We start from the raw sequence: 21,830 nt of genomic DNA on the forward strand, positions 1-21,830 counted from the left end.
ACTACCTTCAAAATCCAAAACTGAGTAAAGGAAAAGCTATAAAAACAGGTGCTGTAAATTATCAGAGTTTAAGAAATTTCTGCTGAATTGCTATAAATTGACATAAATTGAAAATGTCAAATTGAAAATGAAATTGCTATAAACTGAAAATGGTAACCAAATGGGCTAAAACTAAGAAAATTCAGATACAAGTTATATCACTTCTATTACAGAAAGCCATAATCTTCATCTACAACTCTGGGAGAAAAATTATGCTTAAAACAGAGTAAGCAATTTTTAAGTTTACATTTGGTTTATTTTAATGTCATGCCTCTCCCAGGCTATTGGAGATTAGCTTTATCTAGGAAACTACTGAATGGGTTAAAAAGAGAAGAGAAACGTGAAAAATCATCATACAAAGGACAGCCATAAACATATAGCTGTAATAAAACTCATTCCTTTAGTTTTGTAATTGTCCTTTATAACTGCATAATGTAATATTTTTAAGATTTCAAATCATGTTATTAACACAAGATCAGTTCAAAGGAAAAGTAAATTGATACTTGCAGTTTGAGACAGAGGCCAGACAACAGGAACTGTAAGAAAACTATATTCTCTGATTTTGGCTGTCTCAAGAGCTTTTCCAAAAGAGAACAGTATTTGTATTTGAGGAAATTATGCTCCCATCTTAAGTTCCAAGTGTCAGGGAAAATCCTTTCATTTACTGCAAACTGAGCCTTTACTATTCCTTTACAGAAATAATTTTGATATTTTAAGACAAGTAAGGATTGACCACACTATCTGAAGTTCCCTAGTGTTCTGAAATGTTTTAAAATCAAATGAGGTTTAAGGGTATATAATGGCAAGTATCATATGAATGTAAGATAGTTCATTTAAATGATACACTCTTTTGTCCTATCTAGGTTGAAATTGATAACCAATAATCAGGCAAGGTGTCTGCAATTATTTAATGAAGCATAGGATCTATGCTACATAACTTATATACTTAAATGCAAAAGCCTCTGTTTATCACTGACAAAATTCACAGAAAATTAATCAAGAGAGCAAATTTCCCCAATTAAAATGGTGTTTCCAGAGTATACATTAAAAATTGTCCCATTCAAAAAAACCCAAACCCCTAAGATTAAAAAAACCAAACAAACTTAAAGTAATCATTCTGCTATTTTGTTTCCAAGAACACACCTACAGGCTACTTTGGAGGTATGTATTTATTTTTCTACTTGCTTCTATCAGATAGTCTTTTAGATTTATCAAAAGACAAACATTTTGCAGATCAATAATGCAAGCAAATACCTTCCTAAGCAGCTAACTAGAAAAAAAAAAAAAATACAAGTCAGCTTTTTCTGACAAAACTAGAAGCAGTTGGAAATGTTCTTTTATTTACATTGGTAAGACTAGTGAACAATCTTTATAATGTTTTTGGTAGAAATGGAAGAATTTTATAGGGATTTTTTTAAGGCATTTAAAAGACTGTGGGAAAAACTGGCAAATCAGAAGTGATTTCCTTTTAGCCCACTATTCTGTTTTTTCTTGTTTAGGCGTATACAGATTTTCTTCTATCTGAAAAAGCTTAAAATCTGAAGAGAAAGGACATTGGTAGATTTAAAGATAATTTCAAGGTGATTATTTAAGGCAAAACTCATGCAATGTTTAAATTACATCACCTTTCCAATACTGAGTGATGTTTCATTATTTTAAATACTTTACAACACCGATTTGTATGTTTGGTTCACAGGCAAAATGTAGGAGTGTGGACTGAGGTTGCAGAGAAGAGAGGATGTAGCAAGAAAACCCACAACATGTTATGTTTGCACTCAGCAGATGTATCAATTTTCTTTGCAGATCTTATAAAAGCTTCAGAGGACATTAGTGTCTGTGGGAACCCCCAACCTACATAGATAGGAAATTTATATGCACAGTAGCTTCTACTAATCACTTAAATTCTATCTGTAATTCTACTACTGAGAACACATTATATTTAAATGAAAAGGTCTACATTAATTTTATAACTTTTTTAATACCACCTACTCTTTCACAGTCATGTGTTCTCCTGGAATATATTCCCCATTAGCATTATTAATATTTTGGTAAGTATTTTTCCCTCAATTTCAAATGTTGCTTTTTCAGCTGGAGGCAGGATTTTTTCTTCCACCTCAGCACTGAGGCACAGAGTGACTGCTAAAGCAAATCTGTTTCAGCAAGCAGAATCCCAGAACTGTAGTAATTTTTTAAGATTCATTCTTGTCTCAATCCAAGCAGAAAGGAGTCCCTATAGTTAACAAGTGAAAAACTTATATGGATGAGCTACAGCATGGTCTAATGTCTCCGGTGTATAACTTCCATATATGTAAAATTAAGTCAAGTTGGAGTTACAAATGGATGTACTTGATGTACTTCCCTAGCTTTAAGAGCACAGTTTCTTTGTGTTTACCTCTTCCTGTTTATCCTGGGTTTTCACTACAATGGCTTAGCCTTAGCAACTCCTTCTGCAAGGCAGTAAGAAGCCTGGAAAGCACAGACCTCCCAAATTTTAAGGTCCTTCCCTGAAACAGATCATCCTCCTAGCAGAGTTAAAGGTTTGCAAGAGATTCAGATGTGCAGAATAAATTCAATGAAAGATTAGAAAAGTTAAAGTGTACCTCCAAGGCTTGAAGAACCTAAGCCACTTGATTGCAAGCCAGTGCCAATACCTGAGCCGAATGGCGTTCCAAAACTAACTCCCAGAGATGGCTGTGGCCCTGGTATAAAAAAAATGAGAACAAACTTGCCTTACTCTTTCATAGTAAAGAGGTCCTTTATTTACTTATTCAAGTATTTGATAATGTGAACATCATTGCTTTCAACAAATCCCATTAAGATCCCAAATTTTACCTCATTAAAATTTCTCACTTAACTGACTGACTCTACATTCACCTAGTAAAAATCTAAGAAAACACTGATTGTAATAAGGTGAAACTAGTCAAAACTGATAACATAAGAACACAATTTAGTATTTTTAAAAGTTAACCAGTCTCACCTTAAACTTTAAAACATTAATCAAAACCTTGAGATAACTCACAAGTAACAATATTTTGCCACCTTATTAATGGAATCAGAGTAAGGGAAAACCTTCAAATTAAAAACATAAGAACTGACCCTAATGTAACTAAAACTGTATTACCTAAAGTTAATTTAATAAAGAGGATTCTTCAAAACTACTTAAGTATTCCATCCAAATTTAAACAGAGCACTAAGATAAAAAACAAGACAATGACTTTATTTTATTAAATTTATTGTTCATTTTTAAGCAAGTCAAGTACACAGTAACATGACAATTCATTTTTTTCCACACAAGTGATAACTGAGTTCTGTTAAGCTCTGCTACATAACACCATTCAATAAGGTAAAACCATCTGTTTAAATAAGCATTTACAAAAGGCACAGTTCTGTGTACCTTAATGAATTAGATACATTCAAAATTTCAGAGTCAGTTTGTTCCATAATTTAAAAAAGTTGACAGTACTTTCCCTGCATATTTGCAATAAGATGCAGGACTGTCAAAAAACAATTTCAGTCTGCCAAGATGAAATTTACAGCCTCAGTTCCTTTTTTTTTCTCCTTAAACTTGGGGAATAAACAATCAACTTGCTAGCCCATTACTAACACATTTAAAAATAATTAATTCTGATAAATAATTAATATATTTTGACAGTTTTCACAGTACAATCTTATATTCCTGTCTTTTTCAAACAGTTTCCAGTGCACTATTTAAAAAGTTTAACCATTGAAGATAAAATACAGTGCCAAACTCTTAATCCACAGACATCCACACCTATGCTCAAGATAGCATCTTCATCTTTGAACATACTTTACATACTGTATCTGTGAAAGTGATGATTTATTCAAATATTACTATAAAGCTCAGATGATTTCAGCCTTTTTCCTAAACCATTATAACACTTGGGCTACTTTCATTCAAAATTTCTTCCTTTCTACTACAAAATTTCCCATTAGTAATATTTATGCAGAATTTTAAAATGTGAATATTTCAAGCTTTTAAAATAATTTCAGTATTTGAATATCTAAATGGAAAATCATTTTGAATCAAGTGAAAGGCACTGTATATCGAAAAGCAACATTTTTTGCTAGGAACACAAAATTCTTATGTGATCCCAGCCGAATAACATCTGTATACTCGAAGTAGTGTTAAAACTAAATTTTAAGGGCAACTAAAGTTGTTAGCTTTCAGTCTCTGCTTAACAGGGAATAGTTGGGAAACCCGAACTATTTTTTTCAACTTAAAAAAAGTATATCAGGTGTTGCAATTACAAAATTTCACATAGATTTCAAACTAAAAGTTGTTTACATCCAGTTTAAATACTGATACGTCTACCTAGCAGCTCTTTAAAAATAAGAAAAAAATTGTTGACAATAAAAAAAACAAACCCCCCTACACAAATCAGTAATCTAATAAAGTAAAAGAATTCAAAAACACATATCCAGTTCCTTCTCAAGTACACAGGTTTCTGTCTCAGTAGGAGGCACTGTTAGTGGAAGACCTTTTAAACAAATCACTACAGTCCTCCAGGCCAAGCTTTTTACCAAATGCAACATGCAGTAAAAACATTGTACTAAAACACCTCAGATCATATAAAACAGGATCTTATTCCTTAGGCTAGCAAGCTTTTCACTGAGCAACAGCATATGATATTTGTTGATTTTGTACCATAATGTTCTGAAGGTATCATCACTACTTATAGTTCTTGTAAATAAACATAATCTTCACCAGCAAAAAACAAGCAAGATTCTTTGATGCCAAAAGCACTAGCAAAAAAAAAATGGCACTTCTGGCTATTATAGGTATAAGACAAATTCTTTATAACAAGTATTTTAACAGCTTAAAACTTGATATATTTTGCCCTGTAGAGCATTTCAGTTTAATGAACAGGACCCATTACAGAGAGTCCAGACAGGTCAGCCAGATTTCCTAGTGACATTCTGCAATTTTTAAATCACAGCTGGTCCAAAGAGTGAGCAAATTTAGTGTCACAACTTAGATCTGATTCTGACAAAGTAATACACTGGTTGATACTAACCTTGGTTAAAATTAAGCTACACAATAAAATTTTTAAGTGCTATAAGGATTTCAGTATCATTTCCCATTAGCACTTGAATCTCACACTGAATCAAATCAAAACATAACAAAGCATGCTAACAGTTTGATCAAGCTTTGACTAACTCTGTACTTCACCAGCTAAGGAGAGAGTAACTAAGTTGTTGGGGGATATTGTATTTTTAGAGGAGAAAAGGTGAGCTTGAAGAAAAGCCTTTCTCTAAAACAATTTAGTCTTACCCAGGAAAGATCAGTTTCAACCTTGCACATTTACAGGTCTCACAGAATTAAAAACATAGAATGCTTGGAGTTGGAAGGGACCCACAAGGATCGAGTCCAGCTCTTAAGTGAATGGCCCATAAGGGGACTGAACCCACAACCTTGGTGTTATAAGCACCATGCTCTAACCAACTGAGTTAAATAATGACTCAGTGCACTAGGATTTAATTTCCTCTAAAAATCTTACTGTAGTCCAATCAATAATAATAGGTAGATTAGCCACCATCACTTGAACTTCCATGCTGTTCAAGATTTCCCAGGGAAGGTGCAGGTGAGGCAGAGCTTAAAATTCCAGCTGCTATGGCACAAAAGCATAACCAGCCTCACTGCTGTCAACAGAGCTGTGCTCGGACCAAAAACGCTAAACTAGAGAGAAAGGTTGTGTGCAGACAAAAGTTAAGCATAATTTTAATAACTCTAGCTTCAAAAAACTGCACAAAAATTGTGCTTCCATGTGCACACCACAGTCCTGGTGTCCTGATTATCCATCCCAGGTGCTCAGTGGAGTGCATCTTTGCTCCCTTTCTTCCATATGGCCAGGATCCACTGGCTTTATTTATTTCAATAGAAGCCAGACAAGTCTCGGCATACAGAGAGAACACAGGGTGCCTATCTACACCCAGGAACTGGCATTTCCTGATCCCACAGCTTAGATGTAGCTATAAAACTTTTGACTTCTGAAAGCAAATTTAAAATAAATTATTTTTTATCTTTTTCAGAGAAAGAACAGTAACTAACTCTAACTTCATCTTATGAAAGACTTAACAACGTAAATATCAAATATTTTTTTAAAAAAGACTAAGCATCCTGATTCCTCAATACTAGAGTACCGTGTATTACATTTTAGTCAGAAAATTCAAAGGCCAGATTAATTTTTTTGTTTTATTCTTATCTTCAAGAACAGCAACAGCAGGTCAGGTATTACACAGACACCCCCTGCCCCTTCTTTACATACACCTCATTTCACAGCCTTTTCTCTCAGAACCTTCTACTATCCCTCATCTACCCCACCCTTCAGGATCTAGGTCTTGCACAGAAATATGCACAATTTTAACTTGTAGAAGATTGTATTACGTTATGATTTGGATAAACTAAGTTAAAACACGAAGCATTTGCAGTTCTACTGCAGCAAATGGCCATCTGAAAACTCAAACAAGGAAAAGAAAAATAAGAGGGAAAACTAAGATTCCTGCAAAACTGAAAGAACAGATTCTCCTCCTTTTCCACTAAAACTAAGACAAAAAGTGGCAGCCTTAATCTGAAACTGGGAGAAAGTCAAGCACTGAAATCAGTCATTTAGGAAAGCTATGAAATGCTCCCATCCAGCATGCTTTTAGGACTTCAAGACATCTCTGAAATAGTTTAGGCCTGACTAATTCTATTTTTGAACTAGAGGGAACTCAAAGTACCTTTTCTATTCATCTAACCCTACTTTTTAAGAGTTTTAAGTATTCTTGAAGTGCCACTTAAAACATCAATCTATCTCTATTTCTCCAGGTCTTCAAGTAAGCTGCATGGAGGGTAAAAGTATTCCAACTGAAAATGTAGCAAAAAAATATTGTCACCTACTTCTGTTGGTATGTTTGATGTAAGTTAATGGCCTTGCTCTATCTGCATCCATCGTGTAGTTGGCACATTTTTGGCTTTTGAAATAGTTCAAAACAACAACAAAAAAAACCCAAAAAACAAACAAACAAAAAAACCAACACAAAATCAAAAATCCAAACCAACCCACACACACTCCCATTTGCTCCTTTCACTATAAAATGTTATAGTATAGTCACCTCAGTTCTGTTGGTACAGGTCAATTCTGCCTTTTTTCTTCCTTTTTTTTTTTCCCTTCCTCTCTTCACTCCTATTCCTAAGAGAATATTCAAAAAGTCGTGCCATAACTGGCATAAGTTTACTGAAGTTATTAGCAGCTCCCTTGAATCTGGACTAGTGAGTCCAGGAACTTCAAACTCCTCACCTCAATTCATGAAAATGCAGGAATGACTTTTAAATGTGACATCCCAAGTGTATGTCTTTCATAAAGAACTAATCCTGTAATGACTGTAAAAAGTATTTAAAAAAAACAAATATAAGGAAAAAGATCAAGATAGGGTAAACTACTTTGGCAACATTAAGCTGCACAAGCCACAGTCCTATCTGTATTAAAAACCCTGAAGTGTGACATTATCTCATGTTTTCTATTTAAAACCATACATTTTTGTAGACATCATTTCAACAAAATTTCCATGGATTAACACAGCAGCAACAAAAAGACTGTGGCCTGTGACTGAAATGTAGAAGAGAAGTATTTCATAAAGACTTTGTATTTTGTTGTGTTCAAAATATTTTGGCATATTTGTCATTTAAACCCATCTCCTTGCTGTTTAGAAGAGCCAGGGTTGGAAGCACATTGTATTTTCCTCTTAAGGAAAAAGCAAGGACAGTCTAATAATTTGTCAAACTTAAGGTGACTGCTGCATAAGTTTTTAACTAGAATCATTCAAAATATAACTGTTGTTATAAGACAAGAGAAGGAGCTAATATGACTTTCAGTACATCTGTGATAAACATTTTAGAAAATAAACTGTGGAATGAATGTTTTTCATAATTTGCTGACATCGACACGTATCCACGTTCAAGTAAAATTAAATGGAATTTACCTCATTTCTGTTCAATGATGACATATTAAGTCAGTTCTCTACATTCTGGAATCCCTCTCAGAGAGGGTTGGTTAGTATAACAGTGTCAATTAAGGTGCCTTAAGTTATTTCCTTTGCCATACATATCCATTCTTCATTAGCAGTGGGTCATAGATTTCCTCTGTTTTGGTCTTCCTCTTACACATGTGCGGAACCACTGACCCACCCTACTTCCTCTACTACTTATTCACAACAGCAGAATGGCCAGCAAAAACTGCTCCAACACCACACTGACAAAGGAGTTGACTATAAAATAAGCCAGGCACCTGACTTCCTATTCTACAGATGTCTGCTGCACTATCCTTCCTGTTCTGCAGCATTTTTTATTTTACAGTTCCAAAGTGCTATATAAAAATGCATTGTTAATTTTACATAGGAAAAAGATAGTATGCATTTAGATATTCTCTCCTCGCCAATTTAAAATAATTTACTATAACAATACAATTTCTGGAAAGAGGCTATACTATGTGTATTCAGAGACGTTACTTAAGAGTGAAGACTCACATTCCAAGGGGTAAGTTAGAACAATACAGTAAATATCGCTAATACAGGTAAATTCACAAGATTAAGTATCTGTTGTATAATTATTGCTAAGTCTACCCTGCATTTTTCTATTGGCTATGTATCAGTAACTTTGCTTATCACAACGTTTAGATTTTTAGTCTAACACACAGGAAGACTTCATAGAAAATTTTACACAAATTTACTATTGTGGTAACACTAATAATCTATAACTTGAATGCACTCAGACCTGTAGCAGGCTGTTGCTGCTGAGTAAGTGTTGCAGCCATCGCAACGGCTGCTGCATTTGGTATGTTGCTGAAAGGAGTCGGGCCAGTGGTAACACGTGGCGCGCTTTGCCACTTCTTAGCTTCTGTTCGTCTTGCCTCAAACACATCCATTGCATCTCCCAGAAAGCTCTTCCTGTAGCCAAGGTATTGGTCTTTGAGCATCTGAAGGGGGTGGGAGGAAATCATTTTAGTTCCATGTATCTGACATAAACTCTTAACTTAATAAGGAATAACATTTGCTAAAAAAACCCCACAAAGCCCCCCCCCCCCAAAAAAACCCCAACAAACCAACAACCACCATCACCGAAACAAACAAGAAGCTCCCCCACAACCCAAAAAACCCTTGTCGGGCTATGAGCTAGAAAGAACTGGTTTGAGTCAGCTACAGCCAGAACAGGTTCCTTACTTAAATTCTGCAAAGCAGTCAAGCATAATAGACTAACATACTAAATGGCATCCAAATCTTTCAAAGTTGGTGCAAATCAGGACAATTCAATTTGTATCACTGTAGTAGCTGATCTAAGAGGCAAAGTAAAGATACATTACTAGCTTATAAAATAACAACCCTTTCTTCAGTGCTACCCTTTCTTCATGAAGTCTGCTTTTGCTCCCCTATCACCTTCACCTGTCTTTCCTTCCTCTCACTTTTGGATTTTTTTCTTAGCACAAAGCTAAAGAAACTACCAGTATTTTAGAATTCACTCTTGTTTCTGATGCATTTCATTATTGATATTACACGGTCCAAATGCAATAGATCATTCTGCCTTGGGGTAAGAAGTAGTTCAAGCCTGTTGTCTTGTGCCCTCCCCTCCACTTGCCTATGCCCTCTCCCTCCTCAAAACCCCACCACCTTCTGTGGCAAGGTCTGTTCATCATGAGCAATTTCTACCTGTCACAGATGAGGAAACTAGGGGTATCTTAGGTAATATAAAAAGTATAAATAGCTTTAACTAAATAACTGATAGAATGACTTCCATCTTACAACAGAAAATCTTTAAATGCAATATACTTATTAAAGAACAACAGATTCAATTTTATGGAAGGCATACTACGTTCTGTATTCCTGGCCAAAGGTATGCTTGTTTCCTAGAAAAGGAGTTTACAGTCCAAAAATTCTGACTCAGGATTTGAACAGCTGTAATCCCAAATCTACCAGAAACAGCAGGCAACACACAAAAGAATAACTTCACTATCACATCAGGAGTACTGTCTTTGCAGAGAAAAGGCATTTGCAGAACTCTGACGAAATTTAATACAGTGCCATACTCACTGCTCTAGGAGCTGACAAATGCCATGAGACATCGTAGAGCAGTTCTTAAGGCTAATCTGTGTTGAATGATAATAGTAGATAATGACATTACCTACTCAAATTGTGCCCAAGCATATTTTACTTTTCACTGATCTAGGATACAGAATGCATCTATATGTTCATACACTATATAAATATATTTAGCAACCCCACGCAAAGATGTTTCAGGCCATGTGTTGGTTGTTTTTTTGGTTCGGTGTGTTTTTTGGTTTTGTTTTGGGGTTTTTTTGTGTGTGTGTTTTTTTTGTTTGGTTGGTTGGGGTTTTTTTTAGTTTTTTTGTTTTGTTTTGTTTTTACAACTTCAGACCTTTGAATCAAAGTGTATGTGCAAACCAGAAAGCCTACTTTGGGCAAAGGAATGAATTGTGATCACAGCTCTGCCTTCACAAACCACATCACAACCATCAGATAAGGGAGAGACAGCAATTTCAAAACTGCTCTCCTCTCCCAGCATCTTGTAGCTGATAAACTAAAACAGATGGTTATAATGACATCTGACACTTTAGCATTACATTCGTTTTTCTGTTTTTTGAAGCTTCAGCTTTGAATTGTCTTCCAAAGTATCAGCATTCATATCTACCAACTAGACTAAAATCTCAAAAAAATTTCCCAGAAGAAGCTTAGAGAAGGAAACAAGATTTAAGATATCTATTTCCATTAAGGAAGTCACTTAGCAGAAACAAACACTTGTACTCCACTCCAAGTTGTTTTGTTTTGTTTTTTGCAACCAAGAAGGGTTCTGATGTTTTCGAAAAAATTATGGATTGTAGAACAGTGACATTTTGTCAACATATCCAGAACTGTAAATGGGAAAAATCAAGCCAGAGTCCATGATGGAAAAAAACCAACCTAACTAGGACCTTTGATACATAAAGATTTTTTCACAGTACTCTTTTTTCCTTCTATACATACAACTTACCATGAAATCCAGGTTCAAAGAAATTAAACTAGCCAGAACACAATTTTAACCTCAATTCTTTGATATGCTGAAAAATCTTACATATGGAAACTTACTTTTTTTTCTCCTATTACCTATTTGATCAAGAGCAGATTTAAATCATCTTTGTTTGAGATCAAGAGGTCATTAGGCAAAAATCAAAATATAAAAGTATGAAATCAAAGACATTTCAAAAACTGATCAACAGTTATAAGGAAAGGAGTTAAATGAAAAACATTTTGTAACCCAAGTGATTGTGGCCAGTTGCTATCATTACTACCAGTAAATACTTCAAATTAGACTTCAGTTGAACAAAAGGTTTTTTTTTAATCAAAGCACTTCTCTAGGACAATTTGAAAATTTTTAGAAGCAGTGAAATTAACAGAAGGGGGAAAAAAAGAAAAAAGAAAACCTAAAGATATATTTTCAAAAAACAACTCTTTGCAGTCCTTTCACTAAATACATAGGAACACATGAAAACAACATACCTTTACATTTTCATGGATTGATTGAAGTTGTGCAGCTAAAGCTACAAATGTTTGATAGATTTTCTGCATAGCCATAGACAAGTCTGTAAGAGGCATGTAAAAGGCTGGTAAGTGACAATCTCATTACCAGAAGATTTCGTATTTATACTAAATTAAGAAGCTCACCCAAAACCCATAGAGCACAAGCATGTGAACAAGGTAATGTCTATAAGAAATACAGAATTACAGCAATTGGGTGACACAAAGTTTCAAACTATTTTGAAAAGTACTCTTTTCTCAGATTTATTTTTATATATCCAGTAAATAGTTTCCTATGATTCTATCATCTGCAAAGCTAAAAAATAATATTTAAACTAACTTTATCCAATTGCAAAGGAACATTTTCACCTTATCAGCTTTTACCTATATACAGTTAAATGAAATTTTCTTGCATTTGTATATATTTTCCACTCTTTCTGACTTAAAGCACAGTTAAGTTGATTTCGTCAGAGACAGCAGTAGAATGGAAGATTTATTTACATTTAAAAGACATAATTTTAACAAGCATCATGGGAACTCTTAATCTAGCTCAACCCACAAGCACATCATAAACAAAGAAAAACAACAGGGAGCTTCTTGCTTACAAAAGTCTTGTATTTAGGATATCCCACTTCCTACAAAGATATAAAAGTGTTTTCAGGGCATTGACCCAACTAACATAAAATTTTAGTATTAAAGGGGAAATCTCAAAGATTTCAACAAAATGAGGCATCTGCTGACAAAAAAGTGCTTTTCTCAAAGAAGCAATGTACAAAAGTGGAGGACAGAAGAGTGCTGAAGTGGTCTTTTATTGTAAAAAGATCAGCTGCATTTCCTCTGAAGGATGCATATAACCGACTGAAATGCAAATAACAGCTATCAAGTTCTTGAAGATGCATAGTCTAGCAATGATTCTTGAACTGAAAATGTCTGCCTGTCCATAGGGAAAATTCTCCATTACAAAAACCAAAAAACTGTGGAATTAGTGTCATGCCACCCTGTAGGGTTGTGGAGGCAGTGGTGCCTAGGAAGACTGGCCACAAGTTTCCAAAGACTCTGGAGGCAATTTATTGATACTGAATACTAGACACTTCAAAATTTTCAGGACATTCTGAGTCATGGAGTCCTGCATGGCAAACTACGTTTTTCCTCTATGGTAAAGGCTACATATGCAATACAGTGTTGACTAGAGCTCTACATGATTTGTTGACAGTATGCTCATACTGGCACAACAGATTAAGCCTTGTCCACACAAGCAAGGAACCTTTAGATTCTAGCAGAAACTGCTGAAAAACCTTAGGAAAATTCGTGAAGGCATCCCTCTCATACTCTTGATGAACAAGAAGGCCACACAGAAAAAGAGAGGACCCTCAGGATTCAGTAGATTTTCTACTCTGCAAGCTAGGTCTACACAGTCCTCTTTCTTTTTAACATATAAGGTCCATAGTTTATGTACCATCCTGTGATGGCAAGACTTTCAAATATCGTTTAGCACAGAAAAACATGCACTTGAAATCACTGCTTATTGCAGGACCTGTATCTAAAATGGTTCAAAAGATAAAACTGTCTATGATCACAGGAATGGTAACCAAACAGTAGAAGACTACTGTCCAGAGGTCAGTATTCTTTCACCAGAAAGGTTTTCTCAAGATTGAATGATGTGGCAGCAAACAAGACTAAATTTTCTTAGTCGATCAGAGCTGAAGGCAATACCAACAGGCTCCAAACTAAGGAAAAATTCCCATTTTGATCTAGAGCTGGCAGAGGAGGCACTCCTATTTGCCTGGTCAGACAGCCCAGTGCAAGACAGAAGGTGCCAGACATCACCTAGATGTTGGAGGGAGATGTGGATGTCAAAACAAACCAAGCTTACAAATCACACCTCAGAAACTGGATCCATCTTCAAAAGCTCAAGAACCTTCATGAATTTAACCTTTAATTCCAAATCCTTACATCGAAGAACTAAGTAATACATCTGAACACTAATTTCTGTACATTACATGAGAAAAGCCAACGATAACAAGAGAGGAGAGAGATTAATTACTAAGTTTATGTTAAAGGTATAAGTTTGCTTAATTCTTCATGTATGAAAGATTAAAACTGAAACGTTTACCTTGTGGAGTTATGTGTGAATTATTTGCTTGAGTAGCAAGATGATTTTCCAGTTCTTCTATTTGTTGCCTGTATTGCTGCAGTTGTACTTCAAATTGTTCAACCAAGATTCTGAAGTAGCTAGATGAGTAAATCAAAGAAATTGTATAATTATACTTCATTAGTTTGCCAATACTTTTAATCTGATCTGTATTAGCTGCCAATTTTCATTCAATTCATTGCAGTGTTATGTTCTATGACATTACTGACATCATTTTACTACTGGAAGTCTAAGAGACTAAGATAAATTAAATGCAGAAATAAAACACTGATTCTATGAAGCACTCCATGGTACAAGAAGCAGAAAAAAATTGTAATAAGTTCACAGAATCACAGAATGGTTAGTATGGACTAGCTGACCTTGAAAGGTCCCTTCCAAATCCTCTGCCATAAGCATGGATATCTTCAATGAGATCAGGCTGCTCAGAGCTCTGTACAACCTGACCTTGAATGTTTTCAGGGATGAAGCATTCACCACCTCTTTGGGTAACTTTTTCCAGTGTTTTACCACCCTCATCGTAAAAAAGCTTTTCCTTATATCTAGTCTGAATCTACCTTCTTCAATTTAAAATCATTACCCCTTGTTTTAATAGGCCCCCTAAAAAGTCTGTCCCTGCCTTTTCTACAAGCCCTTTTTAAGTACTGAAAGGCTGCAATAAGGTCTCCTCATTTCTTCTCTTCTTCAAGCTGTATCATTGACTATTTTTTACGAATAACAGCAACTCACTCTGCTGGGGCTGTATTTTCGTGCTGAAGACCAGGAGGAGTTTTCTGAGTTCGTAATGCTATTTCTGCATTCTTTAGCTCCTAAATAAATAGGGAAAATTAATAAAATATAAGGTTCTGTATGGAGTGTTCGAAAAGAAAAATAGCTAGGACTCTACTATTTGTTCACATAAAGTATTTTCTTCATATATTTATGTTAAAATCATGATAGAATCTGACCAGAATTTCTCCAAAGAACAGACTGCTAGAAAGTTGGAGAATTACAAATACTAACAGAAGTTTGGGGAAGGAAAAAAAGATAGCACATACTGAAAGCACTTTAAGCACTCAAAAGTTGAGAAAATATTACACTAAGCTGTCAGAGATAAGATCTTTCTATTGTACTTCAGAAATATTGTTATAATTACTGAGGACTAGAGGGGAAAAAAAAGGAACATTCAAGTGCAAGGAAGTAACACACCTAAAAGAGAAGAAACAGAGCAAAAAGGATTATTTTATCTTTTAAAAAAAATACTAACTAGTTTAGAAAAATGCCTCTCTATGGAAATGATCATGTTATGCATGATAATTACAACACACACTTCTGTTTAATATTTCTAATAACTCTACCATTAAGAATTTCTCAGTGGTTGGTTCTGTGAATATACTCAACTGCATCATGTACAGAAATACGAGAATATAATTAAGAAGTTTTTGTTTTCACAGAAAACTGTTGGCAAGGCACAACTAGAGAATAAAATACAGAAAAAACATCAACATTTTTACTTTAGAATAAAATGTTACTTATTTATATAGCAATACTTGACATGCTAGATGAAATAAGAAGTGGTACAGAACTTCACCTGAAAAGCACTTGTATCAAAACTCAAGCTCAAACTGTCTGCAAAGCTAAGATGCAGACTGGTGGACAGAGCTGTGACTCAAGCTCACTAAATGAAAACTAGTGCTAATTACAACATTTTGGTTCCTGAAATATTACAGGGTGTTTTTTCGTTTGGTTGTTTATTTTCAAAGTCATCAGAAGAACATATACTTGCATTTTTGCTGTTCCGGAGTCCAGCGCATTGTTACAAATGTGTCTTCACTAGCAGCTGAATATATTACTGAAACTGAACTAAAGTGGGCACACACTCCCTTCTGTTGCCTCTTCTAGGTAGGAATGCTTTCCTGAATAAAAGTCATTTTTACTGCTGTTGTACTTATCTCAAAATACTGACATCACAGACTTCAGCCTCCCCCGGTAACTTCAAATAGATCAGAAGTGATTCAATTTTTCATTTTCTTTACAACTGTTTTAGTTTGGATGCATGTGTTAACTTTTCTGATAAAGAAGGCTAGTTATCCTACATGAAACAATCAACATACAAACTCTACATAACAAAATTTATATTAATTTATACCTGTGCAGTTTCAACTTTCAGCTTGTCAATATTAAGAGTGTTTCTCTGTAATCCACTGGCAACTACAGATAGAAGTTGTTTCAAAGCTTTAATGTCTTCTTGTACTTTAAGCATTGCTTTAGAGGACATTCTACTAATTTCTTCCTGAACTTGCTTTTGTTCTTTCACAAATTTCCTGGGGAAGGTAAAAAGAGGGGGGTGAAGAAGAAATAAACATAACATATTGAATCTGAAGTACCCAACTGTTTACCTCTTGGTCACATTACTTAAACAGCTATTGTTTTTTTCAAAACCAAGTACTGAACAGTAAAATTACTGTATGGCACAGTACTATCTTAACTTCTAGCATGCTAATACTGTAAAAGTACAAAACAGAAACCAAAACAGAAACCCCTCCCCCAAACACTTAACTTCAAATAGCAAGTGTTTAAACATGTTATGCTGAATGACAAACTAAGATATTTTTAATGCTATATATAAGTAGTAATATATAGCATCTATATAAAAGCAATTACTATTTTGAACTCACAAATACAGTGACATGCAGCCAAGTCTACAACCCATTCCCTCCCTGCCTGAGAGAAGGCTCTTTTGCAGTTCTCTACTCCATATGAGAGCCACAATACACATGCAATATGGACATAAGGTTCAATACTAACTATACATGTGCAACAAGCTTAATACTCCTAGAGAGAGATGGCTAAGATTCTAAGGGCATATTGTTGGGCAGATCCATTTGCATAAATGCATGAAAAAGCAAGACTGCAAGAAAGCCAGACTAAGACTTCAGCTACTAGAACTATCCATCTACTCTGCTCTCAAAGTTGACCTGTCAAAAGGCCTTGGGCTCCATGCAGCCTCTAGTAGGGTGTTCCTGACACAGAGCATCAACAGTACTTCAGCTAATCAATTATCACAAATAAAAACCACTACTTACTGTAGATTTTCTACATCTTGACAGATTACTGGAGGTAGATTTTCATCCTTCAGTGCTTTGTTATCTCTATGAGAGACAATGAACGTTTAGATGGCGCTTTCATATTGCCAAACATTTTTGCATAACTACCAAATATCACTAAAACATTCAAGTGAGCGATTAGTTCTGCACCCATTGCACCAGTGTTGCAGCTAGGAATGATTAGGATTAATGCACACTACCAATACTAAGCCAGGGTCCAAGCCTGCAGTGTAAGCATTATACACATTTGCAGAAACCATTTTTCAGACCAGATGATCAGCCTACAGCAGCTGCCAAATAAGCTGTAGGTATTGCATTTAAAGGAAGAATTGCCGCATTCAAAATGACAAACCAACACTACTAAATTGCTCATACTGCAAATGTTGGTTATGTACATCTACTCTTTTTTCAATATCAAATCAGTAGAAAAGTTAAAATATTTTTTTAGCTGTTTTCTAATAAGACATGGACTGTAAAGAAAATCTGACACTTACTCTGGTCTTGTTCCTGTTTTATCACCTAGAGAAATAAAAACTGTAGGTCAGAAATAAAGCTTTGAAGAACAAACAAAACAACCTTAATAAGATTTTAGGGAAGAACTAATGACTACATCTGCTTGGTTTCTCTTGATAAGCAGAACAGATTAGACTAGCCATAAAAGAAAGAAAGTTTTAATTTACACCCCCTTCACAGATAACTATCTTTTCACAACCAATGCTTCAACAGTTGAGGTGCTAATTTCTTGGCACACCGAGTAACATAAAGCATCTTTTGGCACTATATAAGTCACTACAAATGCATAAACAACTGCAGTTGCATAAGAAATCTGTTCCTTTTTATGCAACCACAACTCACTTAGACCTGCACCCACGAAACATTCAAGTGTTTAAATTCAGCAACAGCAGTTTCCTCTCAAATACAAAGGTAATGAACATTTGCCCACTGGAGTTCCCTAAGAATTCTGCTATTTCAGTAATGAAGTTTTACAGAACTGAAGATGTTACTGTTTACCTACCACCTGCACACTCCAAATTACACATCTGTGGATCAAGATGCCAAATGCCTCTGAGTGACAGAACACAGCTGAAAACAGTATCATGAATAACACAGATCATGACTATTTCTAGCTATGGCCAAGGACAGTAATTGCATCCCATACCACAGCAGTCTGCTAGGAAGAACTCTCACTCAGAAAGCCCAAGAAACTGGATTCATCTTCAGCTGGATCCAATTCACATTCTGTCTTCGCTCTCAGTGCCACCAAGACAGAAAGTAGCTATGCAGCTAATGCCAGTGCCACAAACTAAGTTTTAAGTTGCACAAGTCGGGTGCTCCTGCCAGGAATAGCTACTACTTTTAGAAGCAACATCTACTTAAACTGTCTACAGACTGTCACACCCAGTACATTAGAGATCCTGCACTCACAACCATTCCTTATGCCTTTTGCTAAGGGAAAAAAAAAATAATCTATAGCAAGCTGGGAGGAAAAAAAAGTGGGAGGAATAAACACTAGAATTTAGGACTTTCTCTGTTGATAACTGAAAAATTAGGCAGAAAACTAAATATGCTTTGCTTTCTCTCTCCAGCCACCTTTTTCTCTTTTTTTTGTTTGTTTTGTTGTTGCTGTACATCAAGACAATACTTATAAAGTAAAACATGCAGATTTGAAATCAGATTCTGCTACTTTCTGGGCAAGCAAGTGCTTCAGATTTTACATTTTTTAACATTCTTTTTAGCAATACATGAGTAAAAATTAGAACAGCTTTTTTTTTCCTGGAACCATATTTTAAAGAAATACAGGACAGTCAGTTTTCAGAAGGAAAAGTTTTTATAACCAATTGCAGAGGAGAGAACATAGGTGCTAGTCCCTATCTGCCCTGGGATTCCTAGGGCACTTTGCTAGCCACATCTCCTGCTTCCTTTTTTCATGAGGAAAAAAAGAAATAAAAACCTCAAAATCATAGAAACCGCCACTCTCAAACCTTAACCTCAAAATCATAGAAGCCACCACTCTCAAACCTTAACACAGTTCCTCATATAGTAACACTAACAAGTATACTGACAGAACTAAGTAGCAGCACCTAAATAGGGATATTTGTCAGGGCTGCTTAAGCCAGCACTAGCCATTAGGAGAAACACTCCTAAATTAAAACAAAACCACAAAAAACACAGTCTCTTTTGACATTTCCCACTGCTTAGCTAAGGGATCTCTGCTTATCCTGACAGTCCAACAGACACAGTTCCACTCTTCAATATATAGGACAATTCAGATACTCACGCAAGTTTCTCCCCTAAGAGATGAACAAAACAACACTAGTACCAAAGCAGATTTTGAGTCTGTGGTTCTCTGGTCCTGATTTCATGACACTTGTATGTTATGGAAGTGTTGTGATATCCCAGTATTATGGTAATGGAAATCCCACAAGTACATAGGAATCAAAGCTTTTCACCATTCCCAGTTTCGGTAATAAACACCAAAACCAACATCATGCAGAGTACTCCACTTTGGACAGACAATATGCCCTCTCTTCTACAAGTAAGGAGACCTCTCTCTCCACAGCTTATGTTACTCTGTAAAAATGGTTTCACAGAGTTTATATATTTTTCTTCTCTTTTAGCTATTGGCATACCCAATTCAAAATTTCACTCCTGAATGAAATCAAGAAATTAAATTAACAGCTCTGATTCACCAGAGAAAATGCACATTTTAGAATCAGCTTTAGTTAAGCTTACTCTGGAAGTATAAAAGCAAGACAAATTATTAAGTGTCCACATATCAATGCTCAGTAGTTCCTTACTTAAGTATTTTGAAGCTACCACAGAAGTAAAGTTTTTGTAACTTGTTATAACAACCTGATAGAATGTATCAGATAGAACTATGCACCATCAGAAACACAGATTTGATGGTGTAAATAATAACATGTAAAATTAGTCCATTTTAATTGTGCGGGCTTTCAAAAGAAACCAAGTTTAAGATCCTTTACAGTTGGAGAAAGCTGATTTCAAAGCAGTACTTTTCATATTAGCACTACTTAAACAGCTCTGCTCCTCCCTCTAGTGACAATCTGACATAGAGCTCTATAGAAACCTGCGACCCCATCTCAGCAAGCAGCCCTGTGAGTCTTCACTCCCCGAAAGCTAAAGGGTTGAGATCCTGGTTCTCAAGCATGACACTAGCCTACACTTATTTTTACATAAATAAGTTCATTTCATTACATTGCATTTGCACACAAGATCTTGTTCTTCTGTACAAGCACAATATCAAACAATGAATTTAACTGAAATGCCTTGTAAGGGAGAGGAAGTTAAAAGTCGACAGCTTCAATTCCCCACTCCTCACACAATGAAATGGTGTCTTTGCCGTAGTGTTCTGACAATTCTCTCAATTAAAAAAAAAAGAATCTTTTAAAAAAAACTTACTCTTTTTGTCTGAAGAACTACTAAAGTCAATGCCACCAAGACCTTCATTGGCAGTAGTTGAAGGAGCCGCAGTTGTCCCCAGAGTCAAACCCAAAGCATTCTGTCCAAGTCCTATAAAAAAATCCAAACAGCATTTTTGCATTTCAAATGTTGATAATTCAAATTTATTTTAAACTAAAAGCATACATAAACTTGCTCACAGTTTCAGCATCCATTTACTACACTTGGATTGAAAGATATGCAAAATAAGCAGAGAAGAAAACAAACTGCATGAAGTTTCATACAACTTTACATGTTTTACACAATTTCTTCATGTTACTTGGTAACTAATTAGATCACTAACTTTAACAAAGAGCCAGTTTGAGCCCACTTGATGAAGCTGAATAGCTATAAGTCTGTGATAATATGCATCCCAGGGTCCTGAGGGAACTCACTGATGATGTTGCCAGGACACTCTTTGCCATATCTGAAAAGCCAGGGTGGTCAGGCAAAGCCCCCGGTGATTGGAAAAAGGGAAACATCGCTCCTACTCTTAAAAAGGTGAGAAAGGAAGACCTGGGGAACTACAAACCACTGAGCCTCACCTCTGTGCCTGGAAAAGTCAAGGAGCAGACCCTCATGGAAGCAATGTTAAGGCACATGCAAGACAAGGAGGCAGTTTGAGACAGACAGCATGGCTTCACTAAAGGCAAATTGTGCCTGACCAGTCTGGGGGCCTTCCATGAAGGAGTGACTGCAACTGCTGACAAGGTAAGACTGACTGTTGTCATCTACCTAGACTTCTGTCTGGGGCCTTTGACATGGTCCCAAGCAACATCCTAATCTCCAAATTGGAAGCATGGATTTGAAGGGTAGAGTATTTGGTGGATAAGGAATTGGGTGGCTGGATGCAGCCAGAGGTATGATCTGTGGGCTCTATGTCCAAACTGAAGTCAGTGATGAGTGGTGTCCCTCAAGGCTCTGTCTTGGGACTGGTGCTCTTCAATATCTTCATCAGTGACACAGGCAGTGGGATCAAGTGCACCCTCAGCAAGTTTGCAGAAGACATGAAGCTGAGCAGTACAGCTGACACAACAGCATGAAGGGATGCCATCCAGAGGGACCCGGATGAGCTCGAGAATTAGGTCCATGAGAACCTCATGAAGTGCAAGGTGTTACACCTAGTTCAGGAGAAATCCCAGATTGGAATACAGATCAGGAAACCCATTGAGAGCAGCACTGAGGAGAAAGACTTGGGAACTCTTGTGGATGGAAAGCTGGACATGAGCCAACAGTGTGTGCTTGCAGCCCAGAAAGCCAATCATATCCTAGGGCTGCATCAAAAGCAGCATGGCCAGCAGGTTGAGGGAGGTGATTCTACCTCTCTACTCTGCCCTCGTGGGACCCCACCTGGAATGCTGCATCCAGCTATGGGGTCCTCAGCACGAGAAATACACACACCTGCTGGAGTGAGCCCAGAGGGTTAGAGAGATGCTCAGAAAGCTGGAGCACCCCTCCTATGAAGACAGTCTGAGAGAGCTGGGGTTGTTCAGCTTAGAGATAAGGCAGCTCCAGGGAGGCCTCACTGTGGC

General features: G+C 36.1%; 1 protein-coding gene across 2 annotated transcripts in view; it reads right to left on the reverse strand.

Annotated features, from left to right (window-relative positions):
• NUP58 (nucleoporin 58) overlaps positions 1-21,830 on the reverse strand; it is a 42,101-nt gene that overhangs the window by 11,187 nt on the left and 9,084 nt on the right. For both annotated transcript variants that reach the window (XM_027652211.1, XM_027652201.1), the window contains exons 6-14: positions 20,260-20,370; positions 17,334-17,358; positions 16,819-16,884; positions 15,882-16,056; positions 14,483-14,562; positions 13,718-13,836; positions 11,587-11,669; positions 8,813-9,014; positions 2,640-2,738 (exon numbers count right to left, since the gene is read on the reverse strand). In XM_027652211.1, coding sequence (XP_027508012.1) covers positions 2,640-2,738; positions 8,813-9,014; positions 11,587-11,669; positions 13,718-13,836; positions 14,483-14,562; positions 15,882-16,056; positions 16,819-16,884; positions 17,334-17,358; positions 20,260-20,370 — 960 coding nt within the window. The remainder of the gene's footprint in view (positions 1-2,639; positions 2,739-8,812; positions 9,015-11,586; positions 11,670-13,717; positions 13,837-14,482; positions 14,563-15,881; positions 16,057-16,818; positions 16,885-17,333; positions 17,359-20,259; positions 20,371-21,830) is intronic.

Source organism: Corapipo altera, unplaced genomic scaffold (genome assembly GCF_003945725.1).
Source record: "Corapipo altera isolate COAL_440 unplaced genomic scaffold, ASM394572v1 0, whole genome shotgun sequence".
Lineage (NCBI taxonomy): Eukaryota > Metazoa > Chordata > Aves > Passeriformes > Pipridae > Corapipo > Corapipo altera.